Here is a 24,855-nt window from a genome sequence, read left to right on the forward strand (position 1 = left end):
AAAGCTTATGTGTAATTTCTGCGTGGAATTTGGATATTGTTCTGTTTTTAAAAAAGAGCTGAACATACCCTGATCTTTTGATGTCTAGATAGTTGTCTGCTGTTGTCACACCAGAGCCAGCAGGTTTGAGACAGTAATTCTTACAGGCTTTACTTTCTCTGGCTGTAAAGATACTAAGCGGGCAGCTAGGCAAACTTAGGCACATGATTATCTGTTTTTTGAAAGACTCGAATTTCCTTTCAAAGGTTCTTTTAGAAAATGCACAGCATGCTGCACTGGTGTTATTTTCAACTTTGGAAGACCAGAAGTTAAACATCCTCCTTAATATCACATTATATAAAATCAAATTGACAAGATACTGCAAAGTAATGGTGTATTTTCAGTAACCAAAAGTACCGAAGACCTTCTAAAACTCCAGTGCATGGTATATTTAATAGTACAAAGTTATTTAAAAAAAAAGAGACTAAATTTTATACAATTGCATGTTGTTGAATGCATAGACTCAGGCAAATTCAAGTAAAGCATTAATAGGAGTGGTGGCTGGTACGCCGTCCTATCCCGAGTTTTAACTCCGTTTGAAAACAATGATTTCCACTGCAACCTGATGCTGTTACTGTTACGTTCTTGTAAACTGATTTAAGAACTTAAGTTTCAGAGGAAGAAGCTGTTTCAAGCAAATACTTGTGCTTGTGACACCTGTGATTTGCATGTAAAGAATTATCTTGGTGAATCAGTCAAGTGACTTTCATGCTGAAGTGCCGGCTGGATGCCATTTGTGAGCACAACTGGCTAACCCTTTGGCTCTAATTTGAGGAATGACAACTTAAAGTGGTTTTTCTGGTATGGATGCTAAATGTTACGGGTGAGAAAAGACGATCAGGTACTAGAGTGAATGAATGCATCTGCCTCCCCAGAAACAACTGAATGCAACGTGAATGAAACTGTAATTTTAAATGTTGCAATACTTTAACATAGCAAAAGCAAATAGGAAAATTGGGCTGAAAATACCCTTTCATTAATTAAGTGGCTAAGCACACTTACAAATGGTAAAGATTTGCCAATTTTAGGAATCTCATTGCTTATTGGTAATTTTTTCTTCCGCCACGAGCCCCAGAATTACCTTTCCAAAGGCTGCTGCCTCCTGTTGCGTGTAGCCTTTTTGTCCAGTGGGATGCCTGTAGTCTGCAGCTGAATATTGCATTTAAAGCGTAACAGAATTAGTTATAGGAGCTGGAAATAAAACACAGCTTGATAAAATTAATCTCGAAAGGAACTTGTGAAACTTGGGTAAGACTGGGGAAAAGCATGATTATCCCCTGGTATATGGGCAAATAAGGGTAGCGGTGTGTGGAGCAGGGTGGTGCCGGCGCTCTGCACCTTCCTGGCACGGCTGGAGGACAGTGAAACACCACCTCAGTATCACCCTCTGAAACCTTCAGGGGGGTTAAAAAAATCAGAAAAACCTTACAAAAACTGTTCAATATTTTAAGCACTGAAGTAACATGATTCCCTAATCTTTCACTGAGAGTCAGGCAACTGTTTATTTTTCTTGTTGTAGGGTCTTGTTTTGGTTTTTTGTATGAGGTCCCTAACAGTCTTCAAGAATTGGAGTTAACAGGTATAAAGTAACAAGATGGCAGTAGTTAGGGTAACCTTTCTCGGTTAAGACTGTCAAAAAACCTTCCTGAATTTGGTATCATTTTTCAGAGGAACGTGGGATCATATCACACATCAGTTTCTGACAAACCATATCTCTAAGAACGTAAATCCTCTACATGCTGTTACATACTGTAAAGATTTGGGCCATTATTGTAGTGCATTGGATTGCATTTAACAAAAAAAAAAGAAAAAAGAAGCTTCCTAAAAGATGAAGTAGTTGCATTGATACGCTTTCCTCCCAATACATAGCCCCACAGCTCTGCCCTTGAAAGCATACCGAAGTCCTGGTTTATACACAAAATTAGTATCTGCGATCCCTCTCCCACCTTACACAGGTGCATTCATGACTGTACGGACTTGGAAGTTACCCTTCGCTGAATTCTGAAACAGGCCTCCTCTGGTCTCCAAAATATGGACTCTTTGGGCTGGGGTTGAAGTCTGATACGGTTTCTTTGCATCTCTGCTTTTTCAGTGCTGAATTTTAGCTTTCCACGTGTGGTGCAAGATAACAGCACTGCAAAGCGTGTGGAAACTGCTCACGTTCATTAACAGCATCTACAGTCACTTGCAGTCACTGCTAACAGACCAGAGCCAGACCTTGTTAGGACTGCTTTAAATGCAGAAGACGGTTCAGACTGTTCTAAGCAAACTCTCTGAAATCCACCCCCCTGCTTTTAAAAGCAACAACTGCCTCCTTCGCACACAGGAGCCGCCCCCCGGGTGGTGAGGAGGTACCTGCGGCAACTGTGGGACCCCCACCAGCGGGAAGGGGGACAGGGACGGCCAGCTGGCAGTTCACCAGGGCTTTGCCAGAGTAGCTGGCCTGCAAGGTCCGCCCGCCCCTCCGCACTGAAGCAGATGTTGCTCTGTGTTGATGGAAGCTTTGGGGCTTCGGTTCAGCTCAGTTCAAAGAAACGCAGCTGTGCCTCAGAATGGAAAGGAAGGTCTACAAAAACTTGTGATTGCGAAGGCCTGAAGCAAGCCCCCTGCCCTGGCGCTACTCTGATAATGTGCGCGGCAGAAGTCACGTCCCCATGCCCTGAGGAGCTGCTGTCACTTTGGCCTGCCGTGGGGACCCTCGGCTGCTCCCACCCGCATGCCTGCTGCTACACGGGCTGTGGGACTCTGGCTTTGCTCACCCACATCCCCGCTGCGGCAGCCCCACCGCATCCACGCCACACGCTCTGATCCCGCCAGGTGGCGGGCGCTTGCTACATGCCTCCTACCAAGCAGCTCTTCGGCATTAGACATGATCCTCCCCCCTCCTCGCCTGCCCCGGTTCAGTTAGAATTAGACAAGGATTAGTCCACCCAAATACACACGAGGTTTGAGAACAGCGTATGCAGCGTATTACTTTTGAAGGTTTCTTGTGGTATTTCAACATCTTATGTTCTCGGTCATCTCACAAGCTGATGTTCTTGGAAAACAAGAACGTTCAAAATGTTCAAAATTTGTCACCAGTGCCTCGCCCCCTCCACAAAGGAGGAAAAGAGTAGAGCCTGCTCTTTCTGCTATTTGCTCAATATGTGCTCACAGCCAACAGCCAAGGACAGCATCAACCACCCAGCAACTCACTTGACACAACCGCAATCTTCTTGCAAGGACGGAAAGGTGTTGGCCTCTCACTTTCCCATGCCCCAACCAGCTGCTAAGGTCTTTCAAGCCACCAGAAATAGGATGAAAGCAAGCACACCAAACTGTTCAAGCTGTAAGTTCGTAACACAAGCAACACAAAAGGCTCAAGTTTACTTGTTTTGGCATGCCTGCTACTGGAAGCACAGCCTACCAGGTCTTCCAGAATCTATTTAAAGCCCCCAATTACTTTTCCCTTTGGCTGCCACCTAGTATGTCAAATTTTTACAGTGGAATTAAAATGTCCCCAAGACATAGGCTTATGTAATGGAAACAATGACCTATATGAACTGGGAGTTACTGTACCAAATAAACCGTTTCCTTCAGGAAGGGTCTTGTTTTGCAGTTAGCCATCACTCAGTCATAAAAGGGTGGGCTCAGAATCCATTGTTGCTAAGGTTTACAAATTCACCATTTTTCTGAAAAATACAAGTATGGAGTGACTTTTCCAACAGTACAATACAGGAATGCACAAATTATTGCACTGTTTTATAGTTAACATTTATTGCACGTCAGTGGCTCATGGCCTGGTAAGAAAGCCCGTTACTGTACACTTTGGCTGACTTCCTGCCCAACAGCTGGAACTGAAGATGGGTGCTGGCCACATAGAATGATATGTCAGTGAGCTAACAAACTATCAGCATACAGAGTTGGCTAAAAGATGCAAAGAAAAATAACACTTAATGGCCGCTGGCCAAGGGAAGCGGAACACATGAACACAGTGGGTCTGGAGCCTGAAAGACAGTAAAGTGCAGGAAAACGGCATCAACTTTGCCGCCCGGTGCAAGAGACAGGAAGGATCCTGGACGCACCTGGCTGAAGCCGGCATAGAGCAGTACGTAACTTCTACTTTTCTATTCTAACCTCCACATCAGGTACTGTTCTTCAGCTGCCTGTTTTGAAAGGGCCGTCTATATTGGTGCACACTGTTTTGCAGAGGTCCTACAGGGTTTAACAACCTTCAGGGATAACAACCCAGTTTTTAGAGTTTCTCTGCTCTGCAAAAATCAGAAGGCCTAAACCCAGCATTTGGAAGTGAAACGCTTCCATAGAGCACGTGGCCAAAGGCTTTAGCAAACCAGTTATTTCTGTGATAACTGACAGACAGAGTGAAAGATTGTTAATTCAACGGTGCTGTTAAAAAAAACCCCAAAACGTTCTACGGTTTTGTTCTCTGTGCTTCTGTGGCATTAAACCTGTTCACAATTCTGTTTAATTACCTTTTTTTCTGGTAAACGTCCATGAGAGTGTTACTACTTAGAACAGAGCAGTATTTATATCTCTTACAAAGAGCATTGCAATTATTACTCAGTTTGCCATTTGCTTTCAAATGCCTTAGTCTATATCATGATTTCAGCAAAAATATCAAGATTGCTTCCTGTATCATCCTCAGGCTCCAATTCTTCATTGTGATCCTTTGGAGAGGTGTGTACATCTTGTTCTTGGATGGTCTTTCTCTTTCTCCTGTGAATGTACACAGAGCGATTCTTCTCCGTCTCCTCAGAAGGCGAGTTGTCTGCACTGACAGCAGTTTTCAAAGCTAACTCTAAGCATTTGTAGAATCTAGAAAGAAACAATTGCGTAGTTATTATTTTTGTAGGTTTGCTCAGGATCTGTAAAACTACTCTGAGAAACTAATGCTTGTGTAATATAACCAAAACGTGTAAGAGAAGAAAATCGTTACTGACATTGAAATGTTCTAGCCCATGCTGGAAGAAAGATTAGAAATATCAGCAAGCGTCCTTGCGTGTGCCATGCCACTTCTCTTTGTAATGCTTGTATGTTAGAAATCCATTAGTGGATGTACTCATGTGCCATTAAGACCCTGTTAATCTTACAGAAACTATAAAATGGTATCAGGTTAAACGTCTGATGAATGACAGCATTAATGATCAGATGGACTGCTACTATTAGCAATTACTTTTAACTTTAACAACTACAGAGATTTTCAATGGACATATAAAAAGAAACTGGTCTTAGTACATGTAGGCGTCTCTCCAGCGTCCTTTTGATCCTCATGCTTTTTGGCTTTTCGGCTCTTCTGCCTATTCTGTTCCTCAGCGGGAGACAAATGTAAAGACACCAAGTGTGTGTAATCTTCCACCGCCTTCATAAAATCATCAGTTTTGGAAACTATACAAAGCATTTAGTGGATTAAAGTGTGCATTGCAATCGGAATACTTCTGAAATGGTTACTGTGTTAGAGTAACAAATGCTGTTAGCATTAGAAAAAGAAACTTAAACCCTACTCAGTAACAAAGACAGTCTGCAAACTCATGTTGTTTATAGGTTTTTGTTTAAACAGTTTATAGTCTTCAGAGCTCAAAAAATTAATTGAAATTGTATTTTAGACTCTGGGGGGTGTGTGTGTGTGTGTCTAGTTTTGGTTGGTTGGTTTGGTTGTTTTTTTTTTTACATAACCTCTCTCACTTTTGGATTTAGATGTCATGAATAGGATTGGTGTACTCTTACAAACCTGTCAATCCTCCTTGTGTTTTCTTCCATTTTTCGATTAGCTACATGTATCAGAAATTCAATATATTCTTCGGAGACCATCAATTTCCCCTTGTGGCTCAATGGGACTTCTAAGCAATGAGTGCTCCGGACAGCCTAAAAACACCCACAGAAGGATTTATCTAGAATAAAGTTTTTTATTTTATGAAGGTTATTTAAATAACATGGGGAGTTCATTACAGGAAAAAAAACCCCACTTATCCACACAATTGGTTAGTGTGCTGTCAACTAAAGCAGAAAGATATTTCTTTGCTACAGCATGCCCTGTGATAGCTGTCAATCACATTACAGTTCAGATCTTAGCTCGTAAAAAAATCAAGGTTAACAGTAATGATATGATTTTATTACATTTCTTACAGGTAAGTAGAAAATTCCTTACCATCATAATTTTTCCTCCTCTGCCAACTGTAACACCAGAGTTCCTGAACCCAGAATCAATAGCCACTGAATGCTGCAGAACAAATAAATGCCTTAAACAGGTCTTATACACTTTCACAGCAAGAAATAATTATGGATGGGTTGCAATGCAGTTTATAATCTCAGTTTTGAAAAAAAACTTATTCAAAACCATCTCCCCAAATTAATGCAATAATAGTTACACTAAAATGTTTTTAAGATCAAACCCATGTCGTATCACAAATTGTGGTTGGTTTTCAAAGAACTATAGTCAATCTTGATTGTCTAATCTTAATCCATTAGCGCAGATGGGACATTAACGTCTCTCTGGGCACTGTACTATTTCATCTTGAAGAGCTGGTAACCATATAGACAGTCGTGCAACACTTTTATAGCTGAAAGCGCAGCACTACTATAAAAGAAGCTAATCAACTCTCTTCTACATTAATGAAGGAACAAGCCCATCATGCGTTACTCTCCAGAGTCATTCTGGAAAAGCAGAAGGCAAAGGTACTACTCAATTAGTTGAAACACTGGAGCCAAATGGCCTGGCTGGTAGCAAAATGACAGCTGAAAAAACCCATCACTTTCAGCCAGTGAAAGCAACCCAGGCTCACTGGGAAAACATTTTTTACCAGGCAACCTGCTTCAGCTTCAACACTGAATTGTAGTTGAGTAATTTTGTTTTCTAAGAAGTACAGCAAAATCTCTACTAAGTTTAAAGCTGTGTTTTCTTCATCAGCTTACTTTTACTACCCTAGTTATTAAACACACAGCACATCTGGGACTATTCCTAAGTGCTAAAGCTTACTCAGGAGCCAGTACTTTTACAGCAAGGAATATAACAGAACAACAATGTAACATTGTTACTTGATGTAATTTTACCAGAAGCTGTGCATCTTGCAGCTCTTGACATAGCACATGAAGAACAAATGGCTCAAACTTGAGCACAACGTCACCAGTGGCTTTCTCTAGTGCTGTCATCTGGAAAATAAACCAAAATATTTATATTAATACTGCAAGTGTGTACTGTTACTGCAAAAAAAAAAAAAAAAAAAAAAAGAAAATAACAGCTAGTCAGTGTGTGAAACAAGCATTAACAATGCAGCAAATGAGTTCCAAGCAATCAGGTTTGTTCAGCTGCTTTTGATTTTTCATTGCTTATAGCACATAGAAATTCCATGGATTTCCATGATTCTGTTTGCTAAACTGATTAGGTTTGATAGAAACTCATCACAAGGTAGACTTTAAAAACTTGAAAAAGTGCACTTCCCTGTTTATTTCTTTGTACATTCAAACGGATCGATACAGTCAGTACAGCAAGGGAAGAAGACTGTTTTACTGCAATCACATGAAACCTAAGCAGGTTTTTTTAGTTTTGGGGTTTTTTTTAAACTGTTCTTTAAAATCAAAGACATTTAGTTTCTGAAGTACCTTCCTCAACTTCAGAAACTTTCTGGGGTTCAGCAGATTAAATTCATGGCCTAATGTACTTGATCACATTTTAATCCTACTTTAAATAATAATGCATAGCCTACTGTATAAGACTTATAAAGATAAAAAATTCAGAGGTTGAAATTAGAGGCATAAACCCACAAGACGAGAAAAAAAAAAGAGGTAACAGTAATGACAAAATTCAAGAGATTTCCTTCAGACCCCTCAGTTCTCTGAGGTCCAGTATTACTTTCTTCCATTCAGAAAGGTCACTTTGAGGCAGTTATATTACCTATTCAATTGTGTGATTATTTAATCATAAGCACTATTTGCTCCCCCTTCTTGTTTGCCTTCACTTGCTTAATTCACCGCACTAAAAAATTTGCTATGTTAACTCGAGAAATTTCAGCTGTTTTCCCATACTTTGTTGTTTTGTCTAGCCCTTCTCATCTTTCTTTTAAAATGAAAATATTCCATAAAATCTTCAGCAAATAATCAAATTCATATGGTTTTTTAAGACATGATGGTATAAAAGAAAACTGCTGAAGTAACACTCTCTCCTTTCCTTTAAACATCGAAAAGTATTTAAATGTATTTATGCAGCATCTCCTCCATATATATTCTTATTTTAAGTTGAAAGCAGGTTTTTCTGAATGGCTAAGTTTGTAATTTGTGCGCCAGATTTTAAAAAATGCCCAAGTAACCACAGCTGTGCTAAAGCTGATGAGAAACAGAAACGATCAGCATTGCATAATGCAGTGCTGTACAGAAATACCTAAGCTAGCTTATTTAGCATTTGCTTGGGCCTGGAAATGAGTTGTGTTGACACAGTGCTCCACTGTGGTGAATTCACCCTGCCTGAGAGTGGGCTAGCACGGTCAAACAGCTTCCTTATCCAAAGCTGGGCTCTGCAGAGTTCGTGTGGTTTCTCTGTGCACCACAGCACAGCACAAGGCTGGCTGTGTATACTCCTGAGGCCGCCGCGTTGTGTAGTGTCGTGTAGTGTCTGCTTGGGCTGTGCTGATTTCAGGAGGAACACAAATTCACGCGGCAGTCGGCATGCATGGTGCGTAACACAGGCTGGGACCTGCCATGGACGCGTGTGTTCCCTTTTCAGGCACGTTTCCATGTTCCCTTTTCAGACGCTTTCCCATGTTTGAGAACTCTGTTCTGGCCAACAGAGCATTCAGCAAAATGATCCGCATCCATTGTGGCAGCCAAGTTAGACAGACTTGTCTCTGAGACAAGTATTATAACAGAGAACACATTACTAGCTGCGATCAGCGTGTGTGATATCAGTAAGGGTGTCTTAAGGGTTTCTGTTTCTCTGACAAAGCTAAGTAATTTAGCAGATACTCTAGGGGTAGCTTTTCAACGAGAATACAACTAGTTAAGAAAGTCATGCTGACTGAAATCATCTATGCCTGTTAGCACTGTCCCAAAGCTGTCTTACAATACTTGTTTCCTCAAAAAGCTTATTAATGGAACAAAATATTTTCAGTAAAGGTTTTTTATTATCTTACTGCATCTAAATCATTAATTTCCTGCAAACTCAGTTTAATAGGGAAATACTGAAAGTAATTTTCTATTAAGTCTAATGGTCTGGGGCCCCGATTTGCTCCCAGTGAAGCCGATGGGAAAACACCCAGTGGGAATAGGATTAGGCCCCTCATCTCTAAAGAGTCAAAGTCTAACTGCTGTCATAGAATGACAGAAAGTACCTGCCGGTGATATGTAAAAAACCTCACACAAATGAAAATCCCTCTATTCCAAACACAGGAGCAATCGCCAAAGTGATACGAAGCAGAAAACAGCTGACTGCATTTAACGATTGACCACGGCAGCACGTTTACAGTAACGCAGAACGCAGCCCTTGTTCTACAAAGAGCGTATGTCGGTACTACAGCAAACACTTTCACTACGGCGCTGCACAGCTGCAGTCATGTTACTAGCTCGGGTAGAAGTTACAGTCTGACGAGGGCAGTGCACAGCCCACTGCATTCGGCAAAGCCCGCTCACGAGAAGAAGAGATGACACCTCACTCATGAGATACGCTGTACTGACACTCAAGCTAGACATTTGGACGGTTTGTCAGCAATATGCAAAACCAGCAGCTGACTGCATACCTTACGGGTCTGTCCACACAGACATGGGGACAAAACTATGTGTGCACAGGTCCTGGTAGAAGCAAACGGTCTGCACATGCACCTCTTAAACGGCAGCTGGCCAAATTCTGGTGTACACACATCCAAAAATCCAAAGTGGAAGGTGGTTGAGATTCACGCCAATAGTGCGTCAAGGAAAAAAAGTACACCGCTTCAGTTTTACACTGTTGTGTAATTATGAGATCGTATTTGTGTCATATCAATAACCTTGCAAAGAGGTACTGCGTAATACACGATGCTTTTTCTCTAAGCATTGAGAGGATACAGGGATAAAAATAATTTACAAAACAAACATCCTATGTTCATATTGTTGCGGTTAATATACGCAGTGAGGTCAAATGATCTGACAGCCGAAAAGCACAACACACAGCATACAAGATCCTGACTTCCCTTCTCATTTCCTAAATACCGCACTCACAAAGCTTTATCATACATTGGAGTACAGTAGTTTAAAAATCAGTCAAAGACATTTTTCTTACACTTGCAATTCATGCATTAAAAAAAAATCCCGTCTACCTGTTAAAGGGAACAGGAAAAATCAGAGCATTTCCTCTCATAAGAGTCAGCAACAACCTACTGTGTCCTACTCAGCCTGAAATCTGCTGATGGAAATTTCAGCAAGCTCTGCTTTGCTAGAACAAATACTAATGAAGACAAATATTTTGGAGGAGTTTTTCTGTGCATGCGTGAGAATGTATGCATACGGTAAAGTGAGCTATGAATTGAGTGAGAGAATTTAGACCTGGTAAGGTCTAACCGCTTCTTTTTTGGGACAGACAAAGCAAAGGGATGTATGCAGAGAGCAGACTATTTTGAAAGCATACTGAAAAAAACCCCATTTTATATATATATATATATATTTTTTTTTTAATAATTTCAGGGGATTTTAAGACACTAAATTAAAAATGCAGTATAAGAGATTCACTGTTACACTAGTTTCAGGTGTCTGTAAATGAAGAGCTGTTAGCACAGCAAGCTGGGCTCAAGACAGTTTTAAATTCAAGAGGTTTTTTTAACTCAAGACAGTTTTAACTGTCTTGAAGGAGTTACTACATACAAAATGAACGTGCCCAAGGGCATGCTTACCTGAACGCATCTACATTTAACAGAAACAAAGGAATTCGTTTTGGTTGCTTCTGGAACAGCTGACCCAAACAACGAAGCAAGAATGGCCATAATGTATGAAACGGTTAATGAGGACAACACAAAATATTTGTTAATCACAACTGACCCATTCTGACAGAGGTATTACAATTACTGCATTAAGGTGTATGTCAGGCTCTAACTGTTGGAGAACGGGATAAAGGCCACATTATCCTGCATCTGTCCCCTGCAGGAACGTTGCTGCTTGAGTAAGCATCATCTCAGATGCTGCCTGACACAGAACTTTCACTAGGCAAACACCTAGCTTCATACAGCAATTGTTACTTCGGTATTAACAAGGAGCGTACTGTTTTCATTTAGCCCAGCGTCATCTGCTAATGACTATGGCATCACTGTCCAAAGACCAGGAAGTATTCTACAGAAATTAAGCTTATTTTATTTTTGGATAGGAAGGCTTTTAAATCAAATCTAGTCTCCAGCTGATACCTTGCTGGCAATCCAACAAGAAGGGAGAACAAAGAGCAGATAAAAAGCTGTAGAAATGAAAAACACATTGTTATACTAACAGTAATCTTTCAGGAAAGGAAGAACACTTGCTTAGAAAAGCATTATTTCTGCTTATTCTGAATAAGGAAAGGGTTTTTAAGAAATAAGAATCACCGTACCTTAGATTTTCAGAAATCGTTTTCTGAAAGACAGTCTTCTGCTACAGAAGCAGTAGTAATCACTGACTTCTTGTCGAGCTATCGTGATGCGGAGATTATGCGACTCCAGACAGTAAGAAATTACTCGAGTTTCATATTAGCTGCATTTACAACTATGCAGAGAATTTAGCGTTAAGCTTAAAAGCATTCTCTTCAAAACACGTCTTAAGAATTTATTAAGTAGAACGCCTAGAGAAAAGTTCATTTTGAAATTAGAGCGTCAACTCATCTCAGTAACAGAAATAAAAAACCTAAAAATTTCTTTATATTTCACATGACGTGTTTTCCATGACATTAGAAACATTACATTAACTAAATATAAAAGTTGTATCACATTGTCCTCTTACCACATCGTCTTTGATACACATTTCATGTGTTACCATGAGCCACGTGCAGTTTTTCTTCTGGATCTCACAGCTGTTTGTATCCTAGTAATGAAGAGAAACGGTTAAACTAGCACTACAGATAGATGATGTCTGATCTTGTGCTTGTATAAAAAAACGGTCCTTCAGAGTAAATAAAATTGCTTTTAAAAAAGCATGCTTTCTTAACGCAGGAAAATATATTTACATAAAAGTAGTTTAAAACTGACTTATCTATGCTTTCATACATTCTCAGTCAGATGAAGCTGTACAACTGAGGTCTAGCATCAGAGAGGTTTATGTCCCAGCAATCGAGATGGAAAACTGGAGCAGAGACAGCGAACCACTGAATGCCGCTTTCAGCGCCAGCAGCCTTCTACCGCACCGTACACCAAAACCTTCCACGTCAAACTGATTTGCTTTCCGAGCTCCCAAACCGCGTGCCCAGCGCGCTCCCGGTGCCACGCTCCCGGTTTCGCCAGCGCTGCGAGGGCGCGAACCCCTCCACCGGCCAGCGGCCTCCCCGCGGCGTGCCGAGGCGAGCAGGGCACGGCATCGAGGGTCTGCGCCGCACCGACAGGAGAAAAGTCACAAGTTTCCCGCGCCTCACCCAAGTGGCCGCTGGCAGAGAAAACCTGCGGCCCTCACCGGTGCTGAAGAGCGCGGCGGGAGCCCGGCGCGCCCGCGGCCGGGCAGAGGCGCCGCCGGAGCCGCTCGCAGCCGCCCCCGCCGACCCGCATCGGCCCGGCCAGCTCGAAGGGCCCCGAGAGCCGAGGCTTCTGCTGCCGCGACGGGAGCGGCGGGATCTCCAGGACCCCCCAGCCCCGTGCCAGCGGCGGGCGGCCGCGGGACTCACCGCGGCGCTGCGCTGCGCCAGGACCAGGCGGCCCGAGCAGGAGCTGGTGGTGCAGAACTGGGCTCGCCCGTTGAGGAGCTGCACGACGGCGGCGGCGCGCTCGTCCAGGGCGCCCTTCCTGCTGGCGTCCGCCCGCGCCAGGCGCTGCGCCTTCCACTGCCGGAAGGCCGCCATGAGGGGGGGGCGGCGGCCCCGGCGCCGCAACGGCGACCTCCGTGCCACACCTACGGCGGCCGCCGCGCGAGCCTGACGGGAGCCCGCGAGGGCCAAACTTCCACACGCGACGGCCGAGGGGCGGGCGACCCGGACGGGCTGTGGCACGCCCGTCGCCGCGCCCGCCCCCTGGCTGCCCCCGCCCCCGCCGCCGATCGGTCCGGGCCCGCTTTCCGCCGCGGGGGCAGGAGCGCTCCGGAGGTAGGCGGTGGGCGCGAGGGCTCCCCGGCGGTCTCCGGGACTCGGCTCTGCCTCGGGCAGCGGGGCGGGCCGCTGCAGGGCGGCGGGGCCGGCGGCGGTCCCGCGCTGCCCGTGCCGGCTGTTCCCGGCGCGCGGGGCTGGGCTCCGCAGGCCGAGGCGGACATGGCCGCGGCGCTCCGGGCCGGCCCTGCCAGCGGGAGCCCCGGGACCTCCGGTGGCGGCGGCGGCGGCTGCTGCTGCGAGGGCTGGCTGGGCGGGGCCTGGCCGCGAGGGGCGTGTCCGGGGGCGGAGCCTGCCGGCGAGGGGCGCGTCCTGACTGCAGGGGCGTGTCCGAGGCGGGGCCTGGTGACGAGGGGCGTGTCTGGGGCGGGGCCTCCCCGCCGGCGCTGCGGGGGCGAGGGCCGCGGCGGGCCCGGGCTGTTCCTGCGGTGCGGCCCCGTTTCCCTCCTGAGCAGCCGGTGAGCCTCCCAGGAGCCGGGTCAGGCCCCTCTCAGCCGGCTGTGCCCCCGCTTGCGACGGAGGACCAGGCTCCACTTCCCGACCGCCCCGGGGCCCGGGCTCCTGGCGGCTGCTCTGAGGCGGGGGAGACCCTGCGCAGCTCGGGGCCGCCGCGCCCGCGCGTCCCTCGCCTCCCCTCGCCTCCCCTCGCCTCCCCTCGCCTCCCCTCGCCTCCCCTCGCCTCCCCTCGCCTCCCCTCGCCTCCCCTCGCCTCCCCTCGCCTCCCCTCGCCTCCCCTCGCCTCCCGGGGCACGCGCGGAAGCCCGTCTTGGTGCCCTGCAGTTCAACCCCAGCTGGCCGTGGCCTTCCCGACCCCATCCCCGCCTGCTTGGGGGGCGCCTCCCGGGTCCCCTCTCGTTGCCTGCTCCGCTTTCTGCCTGAGGAGCTGCTCCTGCATCCGCCCGGGCCTGTTTGGTGGTGTGCTTCTCCGGAGGGACCACCGAGCTTGGGGAGGTTGATCTTTGACTCTCAGCCAGCTCTCTGGGCCCCCCCTCACCCCCGCGGGGCTCTCCGGAATCCCGTGGGATTCCCTGAAGGGGCAGAGCCAGCCCTCCTGACCGACAGGCTGTGGTCCTGCTGCTTGCCCTGCTCCCTCCTCCCGGGTCCTGAACTCCACCATCTGCTGGTCGCTGTAGCCAAGGCTGCCCCCAGCCTCCACGTCCCCCTCCAGTCCTTCCTTGCTTGTGAATACGAGGACACCTCCCCTCTCCTCTCCGCTCCTCGATCGCCTGTGCCAGGACGTTGTCACCGAGGCACTCGGGAAGCCTCCTGGATTGCTTGTGCCCACCCGTTGCCCCTTCCAGCGGATATCGGGGCTGCTTCCAGTTGTCTAGAGAAGGCCTCATCCTAACGATCAGTCATCATACTGCAGAATCATTTATTAAAACCTACAGGTCCAGTTTTTTTTCTGAGCAGAATAGAAGCCTTCTTTTAATTTGGTTTATTATCACTACGTATAAAAGTGACCTATGCTTCAGAAATTACTTCGCAGTGTAGATTTTTGTCGTGTCCCAAGGGAAATGTTAGTTGTGTATATCCTTGTGACTAATACTCTTACTGACTTGAACAGGCAACCAAAAATGTGAAGCCTTACAGACTGTATTAGCTAGGAGAAAAAAATAGTGATTAAGTCAGGTACTTTTAAAAGCTGTAATCATCTTTGGGAAAAAGCCTACCTCTGGCTACAGCCCTAAAGTTCTTTAGCTGGAGTTGGCCAAAAGCATGATCTCTTGGTGTCATTAAGGTTCCTGTATGCCTGTTTGCTGTCCTGTGATTATTTGCTGTGTACCCAGTAAAGCTCCTCTGTCTGAATCGATCAGATTTCTGAAAGAATTGTGTATAACTTTTCCAGTAGTAGGAGTAGCTTGCTTGCAGTGTTCTGTTAGAATACTTCACAAATGAATGCAGTTGGAATAGTTACAGCTTCACGTGTTGATAAATTGTCATTGCTTCCGTTAATGCATACAAGGCTCTGAGCTGCAGCCGCTGAGGGCTGTGGTTCATGGTCTCTGTCACCTTCAGCTGCAGTGGTGAAATCCAGCTGGAATTAAGGATTGGAATCTTGAATATCTGCACTTCAGTTTTTCCTGGCTTGTTTTAATGTCCTATGGTATCTTCTGTTTTTGATAGCTGATGAGTAGTTTTTTGTTGCTTTTTTTTTGCATAGATGTTTAATAGTAAGCAGGAGCAGTGACTGGAATGTCACTTGGCTAGATTACGCAGTCAGCCAATGTACGACAGGCTATTTCACCAGGATGTAATAGTAAATTATCAATGTTTTTCCCCAAAGTTCTGTACATCTCTGCATATGTGATAGCAGTGCAGTGTTCATGGGAGCTGCTGTAGAAATACTTCTACGGATAAATTATTTGCATGTGATTCTCTTAATACCCATAAAGTCTGGCAAATGGTAGGATTAATTTTCTGCCTTTTGCAAGATTTGGGGGAAAAAACCCCAAAACAAACAAACAAACCCCAAATGTAAATCAGGAGTGAGGTTCTATTTATTCAGTTGCTTGACAGGCGGTTGTTTGATTTCTTTCTTTTGAAGATGCAAAATAAATTACGAAGGCAATACAATGTTACTGTTTCCCCCCTCCCCCCAGATATTCTGATCGCTATGGCAGCCACAAGAAATGTGATGAGAGCTGTCAGAGTTTTTGAATTTGGTGGCCCTGAAGTGCTTAAACTCCAGTCAGATGTCTTAATTCCTGATCCAAAAGAAAATCAGGTATATATGAGTTCTGTGAACTGAAATAATGATATTGAATGATATAGGTACACTCAGAACCGAATGAAGAATACAAAACAAAACTTTTAATCTTGAACATGTAGTTTTTGATCAGTGTATTCATACTACCTGAGACATCACGTTTAACAAACGTGGGCTTTTTACTGTTATATGGGCTACATATTTTTAGGAAATCCTTTATATGGAATAGCTTCAGTTCAACACTGAATTTTTGCTGACTCTGTTTAAGAATTTGGTTAAAATGCCATGATACTGTGCTGTGAATTCAAGTTCTAAATCTTTTTAATTATTGCTTAAGAAGCATCTTTTCTTTTAGGTGTTAATTAAAGTCCATGCCTGTGGAGTAAATCCTGTCGAGACATATATTCGGTCTGGAAATCATGCTAGAAAACCAGCTGTACCCTATACTCCGGGCTCAGATGTGGCTGGTGTAATAGAAGGTGTTGGGGAACATGTGACTGCATTCAAGGTATTTATGCATTGGGTTTTAATTCATTATTGTTTATTGTATCCTCTTTGTGTGATTGCTATACTACTGTTCCTGGTTTTATTGCTTATAATCATGTAATCTGTTCGGGGGGGGGGGGAGCGGAAATCACCTTCATTGACTGGTAAAAGCACGCAGCAAGATCATATTGGCAATCCAGTCTGTAGATAGAACTGTAGGGAAGTCTTTAATGCTGTTGACCTCCAAGAGTTAAAAGGTCTCAGAAGAGGCACTTCAGTTTGTCTGCTTAAAGCAATGATATCTGGTGTACAAAAGTTGTGGTTCAGAACTATTTTTATGGCATTGCAGAAATATTTGAAGTTGGATGCTTCCTGCTTGAGGTAATAATTTCAGGCAGAACTGAAAAATTTTCTGTAAATTTTTTTTGGGGGAAATGGAAATAGCCTTTATTTTAGTGACTTACAAAACCCCATAAATTACTTATTTGTTGTTAAAACTGTTCAAATAATACTTTATTATTCCAGTCTAGTAATTTTACTTAGATTTTCTCAGGGGGAAGGCCTTGGGACACGAGAAGGCAATTACCAGTTTCCTAAAAGATATCTATGAAATTTATCTAGTTTTTAAATCTGTTCTTCCTTTCAAGTCACTAGGCTGTTGGTCTCAGACAAACAGAAAAAATTGTAGTTAAAATGGTGTTGGCATTTCCTGACTTGGAATTTATGTAACTATTGTGGGAGAGATGAGAGATTTGGTTATCTAGAGAGAAGAATCACGTTTATTCGTAGTTTCTTATCAGTAGTTTGCTATATCTGCTGTGTGTGCTTTTTGTTTCTTATGGAAATTGTGATGCTCTTTGCTTGCATGAAAGAGAGAGATGATGAGATCAGTACGTGCCACAGACAGACATCCTGAAAATGCTGAGTAGCCAGGCTCATTCATTTGCATACTCATAATGCTTGAGAAACAGCTATGCTGATATGCAGCCCTCTGCACAGGAGTTAATACCCGACGTCTGCAAACCAAACTGACGCAGTCCACATGCTGTATATTTATTGAGATCAACATACAAATAGTAGAACAATCAGAGCTCGGTAACTGTGAATGTTAACGGATACTGCTGTCGTTCTCCGAGCGGGCTTGTACAAGGTTGGGTGCTGACCTGGACCACCGCAGCTGGCGCTGTGCTCCATCGGCAGGACTGAAGCGCCTAGGCGCACACGCATACAGCACACTGCCAGGTGGTGCATTTCCTGCATCACCTACTGAATTGCTGGTTTGAGTATTCCCTGTTGAAGAACAGCAGCAATATTTAGTTACCTTAGGGTATATTAAGAGTACATCTTTTTTCCACGTTTAAACAAAAATAATTGAGAAACGGTTCTTTTGTGTTTGTAAAAGCTTTTGAGGTTTTGCGTTTGGAATCTGTGGATGGAATTCTTTAGTGTTCAGGTTCATTCATGTTAATACTAATGAGACAGTAGGTTTGTGTGTTACACTGTAGAGTGGGGGTTATAATTATGACACTTAAATCTAAGTATATGACATTATATGGTTTGTGTTGCATTGATTGTATGTATTAGCATTTATAAAAATCTTCCCTGTGACAAGTATAACTGGTTATTTTTAATGTGAGCTGTTAGAAATAGCCTAAACTTCTGTGAACTGGTTCTTAATGTATATTAAGGAAAAAATAAGGGAGATGATTAATTTCTCTATTTTCTTTCCCTCCTTTCTAGAAAGGTGACAGAGTTTTTACCATTGGTACGATCTCTGGAGGATATGCAGATTATGCAGTTGCTGCAGCTAATAGAGTCTTTCCTTTGTCGGATAAATTGGACTTTAGGCAAGGAGCAGCGATTGGAATACCCTCCTTCACTGCTTATCGCGCTCTTTTCCAAAAGTAAGGTGCCCAATCTAAGTTTGTGCATTTTGCTTTTGAATATTTAAAACATTGAAGCCCGTATTTTCATTGTCCTGTAAAATGGGGAGAGATCAATGAGTGGGAAATGTTTAAAACACTTAAGTTAAATTTGTTATACTGATGGAATTGCCAGATAATTGTTACCTAGAAGCTAGAGACTGTATTTTCCTGTTAAGTATTTCTTCTTAAGAGAACAGACCTGGAAAGACTTCTTCGATAAGTATCACGTAATAAAACGTGTAACTCTCTTTCAGTACTCATTGGTATTTTAGCTAGGGAAGAAAACCAGGAATAGTTCTAATTTCTTAATTAAACGGACAATGTGCTGTAGCGCAGACCCACCTCTTTTCTTTGTGAGCGTGTCTGCCAGAGAGACTGTGTACAGTCCTGGCTGTTGCCATAGGACAGTATAACGAGTAAAAGCCAGACTTCCTTCCGTGTCAGCTGGGTGAGAGTTTAGGACTGGAAAGCTGGTTTAGCTTGATAGAACAAATGATTAGGACTAGTGTGGTTTATTTTAAGATCTGTAACAGGTGAAGATCTTGAACTGAGGTTCAGTACCAGACTGTTACTTGCTGCTAGTTGCATGTTGACATAATTGCATATTACTTAAATTCATATATGATATGGTTTATTTTGCCTCCTTGTTTTCCCAGAGAGGCTGATTATACCTGTTTAGCCATAACGTAGATTGGAAATAATACTGTGTGAAAGATGAGATTGGATGTCAGTATGTGCAATCTGATGCTTAATGATCATGTACTGCAATCATAATGCCAATATTTTCTGTTTTTCCATTCAGAGGGCGTGCCAAAGCAGGGGAAAGTGTGCTCGTGCATGGTGCGAGTGGGGGAGTAAGTATTTTGAGAAGGCAAGTTATAAGAAATGCTGCTTTCTGTCCTTGTACCTGCTTTTGTCTGTGGTATGATTTATGGTCACATTTGTATCAATTAATGGATTAACAAAATTAGGTTTTTATTTCAGACACTTTAGGATACTTTTTTCTTAGAGCAAACCCTGTTATTCCAAACAACTATGAAACTGCATGAGTGATTGTGTAAGGCCCCTGGTACAGAGGGTCACATAATAAACACACTGCTGCAGTCAGAAGTTGGTCTGGAAGCTTTATAACTGGTCTTCCTGAGATAAAACCAATAGCAGAAAGCTGTGGTTTTAAAATATATACAACTTGTTCTCAGTTCTCTGAGTAGTAATCACTGGTGCATAGCAACTATGCATTTCTGGGATCTTTTTACCTATTAGCTAAGCGCTAGCTGCACAAGGAGAGATGCTGCAATGTATAAATTCATGGCTGAATACTGCGTTAAACTGAACATACAGTTTTCTTTGGTTTTACACGACAAGCTAACTTTAGATCTCTTTCACACAACATTCTAGTTTAATTTATCCCCCATACTCTGCACTTTGTTGCTTAGCTTCTGCTGATGCACCAAGCAGCTGCTATAAACAGGCAAAGTTTCCTTAATTATTTGGTAGACAGCAAAAAGGTGATTATGACAGTCTCATATGAGGAGGAATTCAGGTCTCATTCTAAGATACTAGAATGACATTCAGCATCATAGCCTCTTTTTTCTTCTTAAACTAAATGTAGTGTTTCTATTCTTACTTATTTTGTGTTTCTTGAAAAGATATATTGCCTTTGGTTTGCAGAGGCATATAATGCAAATCTGTTGTTCTGTGGACTTGTAACCTTTGTTATAGGAATACTTGTAAAAGCAGTGAGATATGTATAGGTATGAAGCACATGCTGAAGAGAAAAGATGGTTTGTGCTGCATCTTTTCTTTCAAGTGATGCTGACTGCCATAATGATTCTTAAAAATGTGCCTCCTTTTGAATTTTTCTCTGAAAATCAGTCTGGCCATGATGTATTTTAATTAACGGTGTTTGTTTTTTCATTTAGTTGAAAACTGATGATCTGCTGGTGAGAAAACAAGGTCACATTTGGCAAACAGTTTGGGTAGACCCTGGCCAGACAGATGGTCATGGTAGATTTTTTCGAGAAGCCTGTCCATTTATTTTGTGTGTTATTCATACATACAAATTTAAATAGCAGAGCCACGGAATGGAGTTTTTATGGTCGTCTTTGTTTGTGTATTTATTTGTTTGTTTGTTTCCTTCCCCCCCAAAAAAATATAAAAACGTGTGTATCTTAACATATCCTGGAGGAGGTATCCATCTGTATGGTCGGTACAGCGGGCTGCCGAATCTGTAGCCTCAGGAAGCTGACCAGCTGGGACTGAATCCCAGGGAGGCATTCTACATGTCAGCTGTTCCCTCGTTTTGCTTTTGCATTCTGTTGCTGTGACGCAAAGCAAAACCAAGAGATGGCATTGGTATGCCTCAAGTGATCATTGGCTCCAACATCAGGTTTTTGTGAAGGCATCCCTCACCTCTAAACATCTTCTGGAGTGCAAACCTGGTATGAGACACGGAGAATTTGGTTGCTAAAGATACCATTTAATCTGTTTGTGAAAGGTGCAAAAGTAGTGTTAATAAAATTTGTGCTTGCAGATTTTCTTTGCAATATATAATGCTGGTATCAATAGCAGGTGGTTCTGTGAAGAGACGAATTTCCTTGGCTTTGTATCAAATATATATGGCCCAACTTTAACAGATAGACAATATTCTGCATGGATTTATATCAAATGCTGATAGCTATTAAAAAAAACACAAAACTTTACTATGCCTCTGTAAATATCTTTTCTTTTTTTAAAGACTGTTTGGCTATCTTTAAGATCCAAATTACTTATTATGGCAAAAAAAAAAATGTTACCAGGCCAGCTTTTTAAATGGGTAAGGTCCAAGTTGCTGGTAGAATATATAAAATTTAAAATGCTAAGAAAGAAAGAGAAAAAAGACTTTTTTTTTTTTTCTCCTTTTTCTCTTTTTTTCTTTTCCTTTTTTTTTCCCCTCAGGTGGGAATAGCAACATGTCAGATTGCCAGAGCTTGTGGTTTAAAGGTGTTGGGTACAGCGGGAACTGAGGAAGGCATGAACATGGTTCTGAGAAATGGCGCTCACCAAGCATTTAATCACAGAGAAGCGAATTACATTGATAAAATTAAGGTAAGCATGTATCAGGGCTAGGTGATGCAGTATGTATTTTTCTTACTAATAAAGTGTGAACAGTTGTTTGCAGAAGTTTTTTAAAGTAGGTTTATGTAGGAGCAATAGTGTACTGCCTTTTTCATTTCTACACAAGGAAAAACTTTTCCAGGCTGGAAAAGCTGAGCTCTTTCTTCACAGGCAATGGCATTTAGAAACTCTTGCATTCCAGCAAATTCCAATATGGTAGCATATCATAATTCAGCATATCAAAATATGCTAAAATTAAAGTTATTAGCTGTCAGCCTTAGTACAAAGGCTGTATTTAAAATGTAAACAATAAACTGTAAAATGTATGTTATCTGTAGCATATGAAATAAACAGTGGTACCCAAGCACTAATTGGAGTGATTTAAATAACATATTGTGTTCTATATAGGAATACACAGGGATGGAAGGAGTTGATATAATAATAGAAATGCTCTCTAACATCAATCTTGCTACTGACTTGCAACTGTTGTCCTGTGCAGGAAGGGTGATGGTAAGTATTTTTTGCCACTGACTTTAGTTTGTGCATTTAGCAACGCAATTCAACAGTTATAACTTGAACTACCTTGTAACTCGTTTGTAACAGGTTGTGGGCTGTAGGGGTCCTGTTGAGATAAATCCAAGAGACACTATGAGTAAAGAATCTAGCATAATCGGAGTTAGTCTGTTTCTTGCAACTGAGGTAAGAAATATTTTTATTTTAAAGAATGTTTTGTTGGCTTATTCCAACACCTCTCTATTTCCAGTTAAAATCGTTTGTAGGGATGAAAGCATAACTTCGCTGTAAGTAACTTGTTTGTTCATTCCTTTATGTTTTGATTTAATCTCAGAACATCATAAATTATTTTTGGGTTGTGAAATTTGGTGTAACACTTAAATAAATAGTCAACACTTTTCTAAAATGTAGAGACCTTGTGGTAAATGCTGTCTTTATTACACGCAGGAGGAGAGGCACGAATGTGCAACAGCACTCCTTGATGGCATAGAAGCTGGCTGGCTGAAACCAATTGTAGGCTCTGAATATCCACTGGACAAAGTAGTTAAGGCTCATGAAGACATTATTCATAGCAGTGGTGCTCGAGGAAAGATGGTGCTCCTTCCATGAAGTCTTTTTCCATTTTTTTTGTAGCTGTTCTAACTGCACATTTGCTTACGTGATTCACTGAATGTATGTTATAAAACATACTTTTGATCAGGTTTGACAGTAACAGCATTACATTAATTAATTAACAATCTGTTTTCTTTTTGTAGTAAGCAGAGATGCATATACTTTAAAGTAATTCTTGTAGCTTTTTTGGCTGATGCGGAAATAATAAATTTGCTGGTGTGGCCTTGTGATGCAGGGGAAACGAATATCTAAGCTGGAATTTGATATCATGCTCTATGTGAAGTTATAGTGAGGCCACTGTAGGTAGAGCAAAATGAAGCCTGCTTTTTAAGCAGATACACAAATGTATGTAACTACCTATACGCATATAACTAGAACTCTGTAAATCCTTTAGCCACAAAATTTGTCTTGTTCGTCTTTTGTCACATAATTTACTTGGAATAAAAGCTTTTACTGCCAAAATAGTTCACTTTCCAGCTCAAAAGATGGCCAAAGAATCTCTCAAATACGAACTGTTTGGAAGCAGAGGCAGTTTCATTTTGCTGTGCCTGACTTAGTATCTGAGGTGAAAGTGTCCCGGTTAATCCAAAGGGGCCATAACTCTGAAGCTGCATGCTGATGTTTGCTACTTCGTAAGTGATCATATTGGCAGAAGCAGCTGATTCCTTGATGGTAAATGGCTGGGTAGCGAGGATTTCAATTCTTCCTGTGACTTTTATTAAATTTAAAGTCACCTGAATCCCTGGATACAATGAGGAGAAAAGAGAGGCTGCACTGCTTTCATGGGTACTGAGAATTCATGTTATTTCGTAAGTGAATGTGTATACATTGTTGACTTGTTCCAAATACAGTCCAATTAAGGCAGGACAGTTTCTTTGATATGTTGGCAGTTTTTACACTCAAAGTACTGTTTGGTATTACAGGCACGTCCTTCTAATGGTATAATTCTCTAATGAGCAGTGAATTCATCACTTGCAGAAGAGTTTCTCAACTTCAAGGATGAGCTTTTCTGTTCCTTTGAGGAATAGTGAGTCCTTACTAACCAGAAACTTTTTAGCAGTATTTTTGTCTGTGAAGGTTCCTTGCTTTGTAACATTCGGTCTGGATTCGTTTGGTGTCATACTATCATAAATCAGCACACGTTCTCTGAACCCACGTACAGTTTCCTCAGTAACTGTACATGTTAGTTTCCATGTACAGTAACTTCATCACACTACCATTTTCCAAGTTGTGATTTTTTTCTGAACAGGCATTCATTTCTGCTGACATTTTGCTTAATCTAAACTAAGGAAATAATTGGCAAAATCTTTTGAAATGCCTGGATTTCTCCTCTATGTTTATGATCCCTTGTTAAAATATTAAGGTAAGAGAGGGGCCCACAATCTGTCTCTTTACCAGCCTCTCGATCAGATCTTCACATTTTGTTTTAGTGCTTAATCGACCACGATTGTTCTGTGTGTGGTTGGGAGAAATCAAATCCTGACGCACTACTTGTCTCTAGAGCTTGAAATGGATTAGTTATTTTACCTGTGTGTCCTGTAGGAACAATTGGCTCCTTTCAGAAAATTGGACACTATTCGTGTTGAACTCTTGCTGACATTTGAGTGTCTTCATTGTACTTGGCAGACATACTTAAACCAAAACAAAAACCTATGCCTGATCTCTGTTTTTGCACAGTGGTGTTTGGTTTGGTTTTTTTTTATTAGAGTAGTTGGAATTGAAATATTTTCCAAGCTTGTAGACATGTTAGCGTATGTGCTCTTGCCAATGTGACGCCCATCTACAAGAAGGGCCGGAAGGAGGATCCGGGGAACTACAGGCCTGTCAGCCTGACCTCGGTGCCGGGGAAGATTATGGAGCGGTTCATCTTGAGGGCGCTCACAAGGCATGAGCGGGACAACCAGGGGATCAGGTCCAGCCAGCACGGATTCATGAGAGGCAGGTCCTGCTTGACCAACCTGATCTCCTTCTATGACCAGGTGACCCGCCTGGTGGATGAGGGGAAAGGCTGTGGATGTGGTCTACCTGGACTTCAGTAAGGCCTTTGATACTGTCTCCCACAGCATTCTCCTAGAGAAGCTGGCGGCTCACGGCTTAGACAGGTGGACTCTGCGCTGGGTCAAAAACTGGCTGGACGGCCAGGCCCAGAGAGTTGTGGTGAATGGAGTTACATACAGTTGGCGGCCGGTCGCGAGTGGTGTTCTCAGGGCTCAGTTTTGGGGCCGGTCTTGTTTAATATCTTTATCGATGATCTGGATGAGGGGATTGAGTGC

At 42.7% G+C, this 24,855-nt stretch overlaps 2 protein-coding genes across 4 annotated transcripts; one reads left to right on the plus strand and one right to left on the minus strand.

Moving 5' to 3' along the window:
* Positions 1-356: 356 nt before the first annotated feature.
* Positions 357-13,041, minus strand: LOC143161182 (tRNA wybutosine-synthesizing protein 3 homolog). Of its 2 annotated transcripts, XR_012995482.1 has the most exons (7): positions 12,827-13,041; positions 11,956-12,036; positions 7,087-7,185; positions 6,185-6,256; positions 5,768-5,901; positions 3,598-4,854; positions 357-1,188 (listed from the first exon to the last, which is right to left on the minus strand). XR_012995482.1 is itself a non-coding variant. In XM_076339891.1 (6 exons), the coding sequence occupies exons 1-6, from the start codon at positions 12,998-13,000 to the stop codon at positions 4,632-4,634; spliced, it is 783 nt and encodes a 260-aa protein (XP_076196006.1). In that variant the 5' UTR covers positions 13,001-13,041; the 3' UTR covers positions 357-4,631. The 2 variants fall into 2 exon arrangements, 1 of the variants encoding a protein (XP_076196006.1); XM_076339891.1 differs by having other exon boundaries at positions 357-4,854.
* A 142-nt stretch (positions 13,042-13,183) lies between these two features.
* On the plus strand, positions 13,184-23,046 carry LOC143161181 (quinone oxidoreductase-like). 2 transcript variants are annotated; one of them, XM_076339889.1, is made up of 9 exons: positions 13,184-13,240; positions 15,844-15,968; positions 16,306-16,458; positions 18,177-18,340; positions 19,164-19,215; positions 21,299-21,448; positions 21,866-21,967; positions 22,061-22,156; positions 22,418-23,046. In XM_076339889.1, exons 2-9 carry the CDS (start codon positions 15,858-15,860, stop codon positions 22,577-22,579), a joined length of 990 nt encoding a protein of 329 aa, XP_076196004.1. In that variant the 5' UTR covers positions 13,184-13,240; positions 15,844-15,857; the 3' UTR covers positions 22,580-23,046. The 2 variants fall into 2 exon arrangements, with proteins under 2 accessions (XP_076196004.1, XP_076196003.1); XM_076339888.1 differs by lacking the exon at positions 13,184-13,240 and adding an exon at positions 13,632-13,698.
* The last annotated feature ends 1,809 nt before the right edge of the window (positions 23,047-24,855 follow it).

This window comes from Aptenodytes patagonicus, chromosome 5 (assembly GCF_965638725.1).
Source record: "Aptenodytes patagonicus chromosome 5, bAptPat1.pri.cur, whole genome shotgun sequence".
In the NCBI taxonomy this organism is placed as follows: Eukaryota; Metazoa; Chordata; class Aves; order Sphenisciformes; family Spheniscidae; genus Aptenodytes; species Aptenodytes patagonicus.

Bases quoted from the DNA above. Each gene is read 5' to 3' on its own strand.
- LOC143161182 (XM_076339891.1), bottom strand. From the start codon at position 13,000: ATGGCGGCCTTCCGGCAGTGGAAGGCGCAGCGCCTGGCGCGGGCGGAC. The intron at 6,257-7,086 runs GTAAAATTACAT...TTTGTTCTGCAG, and splicing joins TGCAAGATGCACAGCTTCTG to CATTCAGTGGCTATTGATTC. The intron at 5,902-6,184 runs GTAAGGAATTTT...GGGTGTTTTTAG, and splicing joins GAGGAGGAAAAATTATGATG to GCTGTCCGGAGCACTCATTG.
- LOC143161181 (XM_076339889.1), top strand. From the start codon at position 15,858: ATGGCAGCCACAAGAAATGTGATGAGAGCTGTCAGAGTTTTTGAATTT. The intron at 15,969-16,305 runs GTATATATGAGT...CTTTTCTTTTAG, and splicing joins CTGATCCAAAAGAAAATCAG to GTGTTAATTAAAGTCCATGC. The intron at 18,341-19,163 runs GTAAGGTGCCCA...TTTTCCATTCAG, and splicing joins TATCGCGCTCTTTTCCAAAA to AGGGCGTGCCAAAGCAGGGG.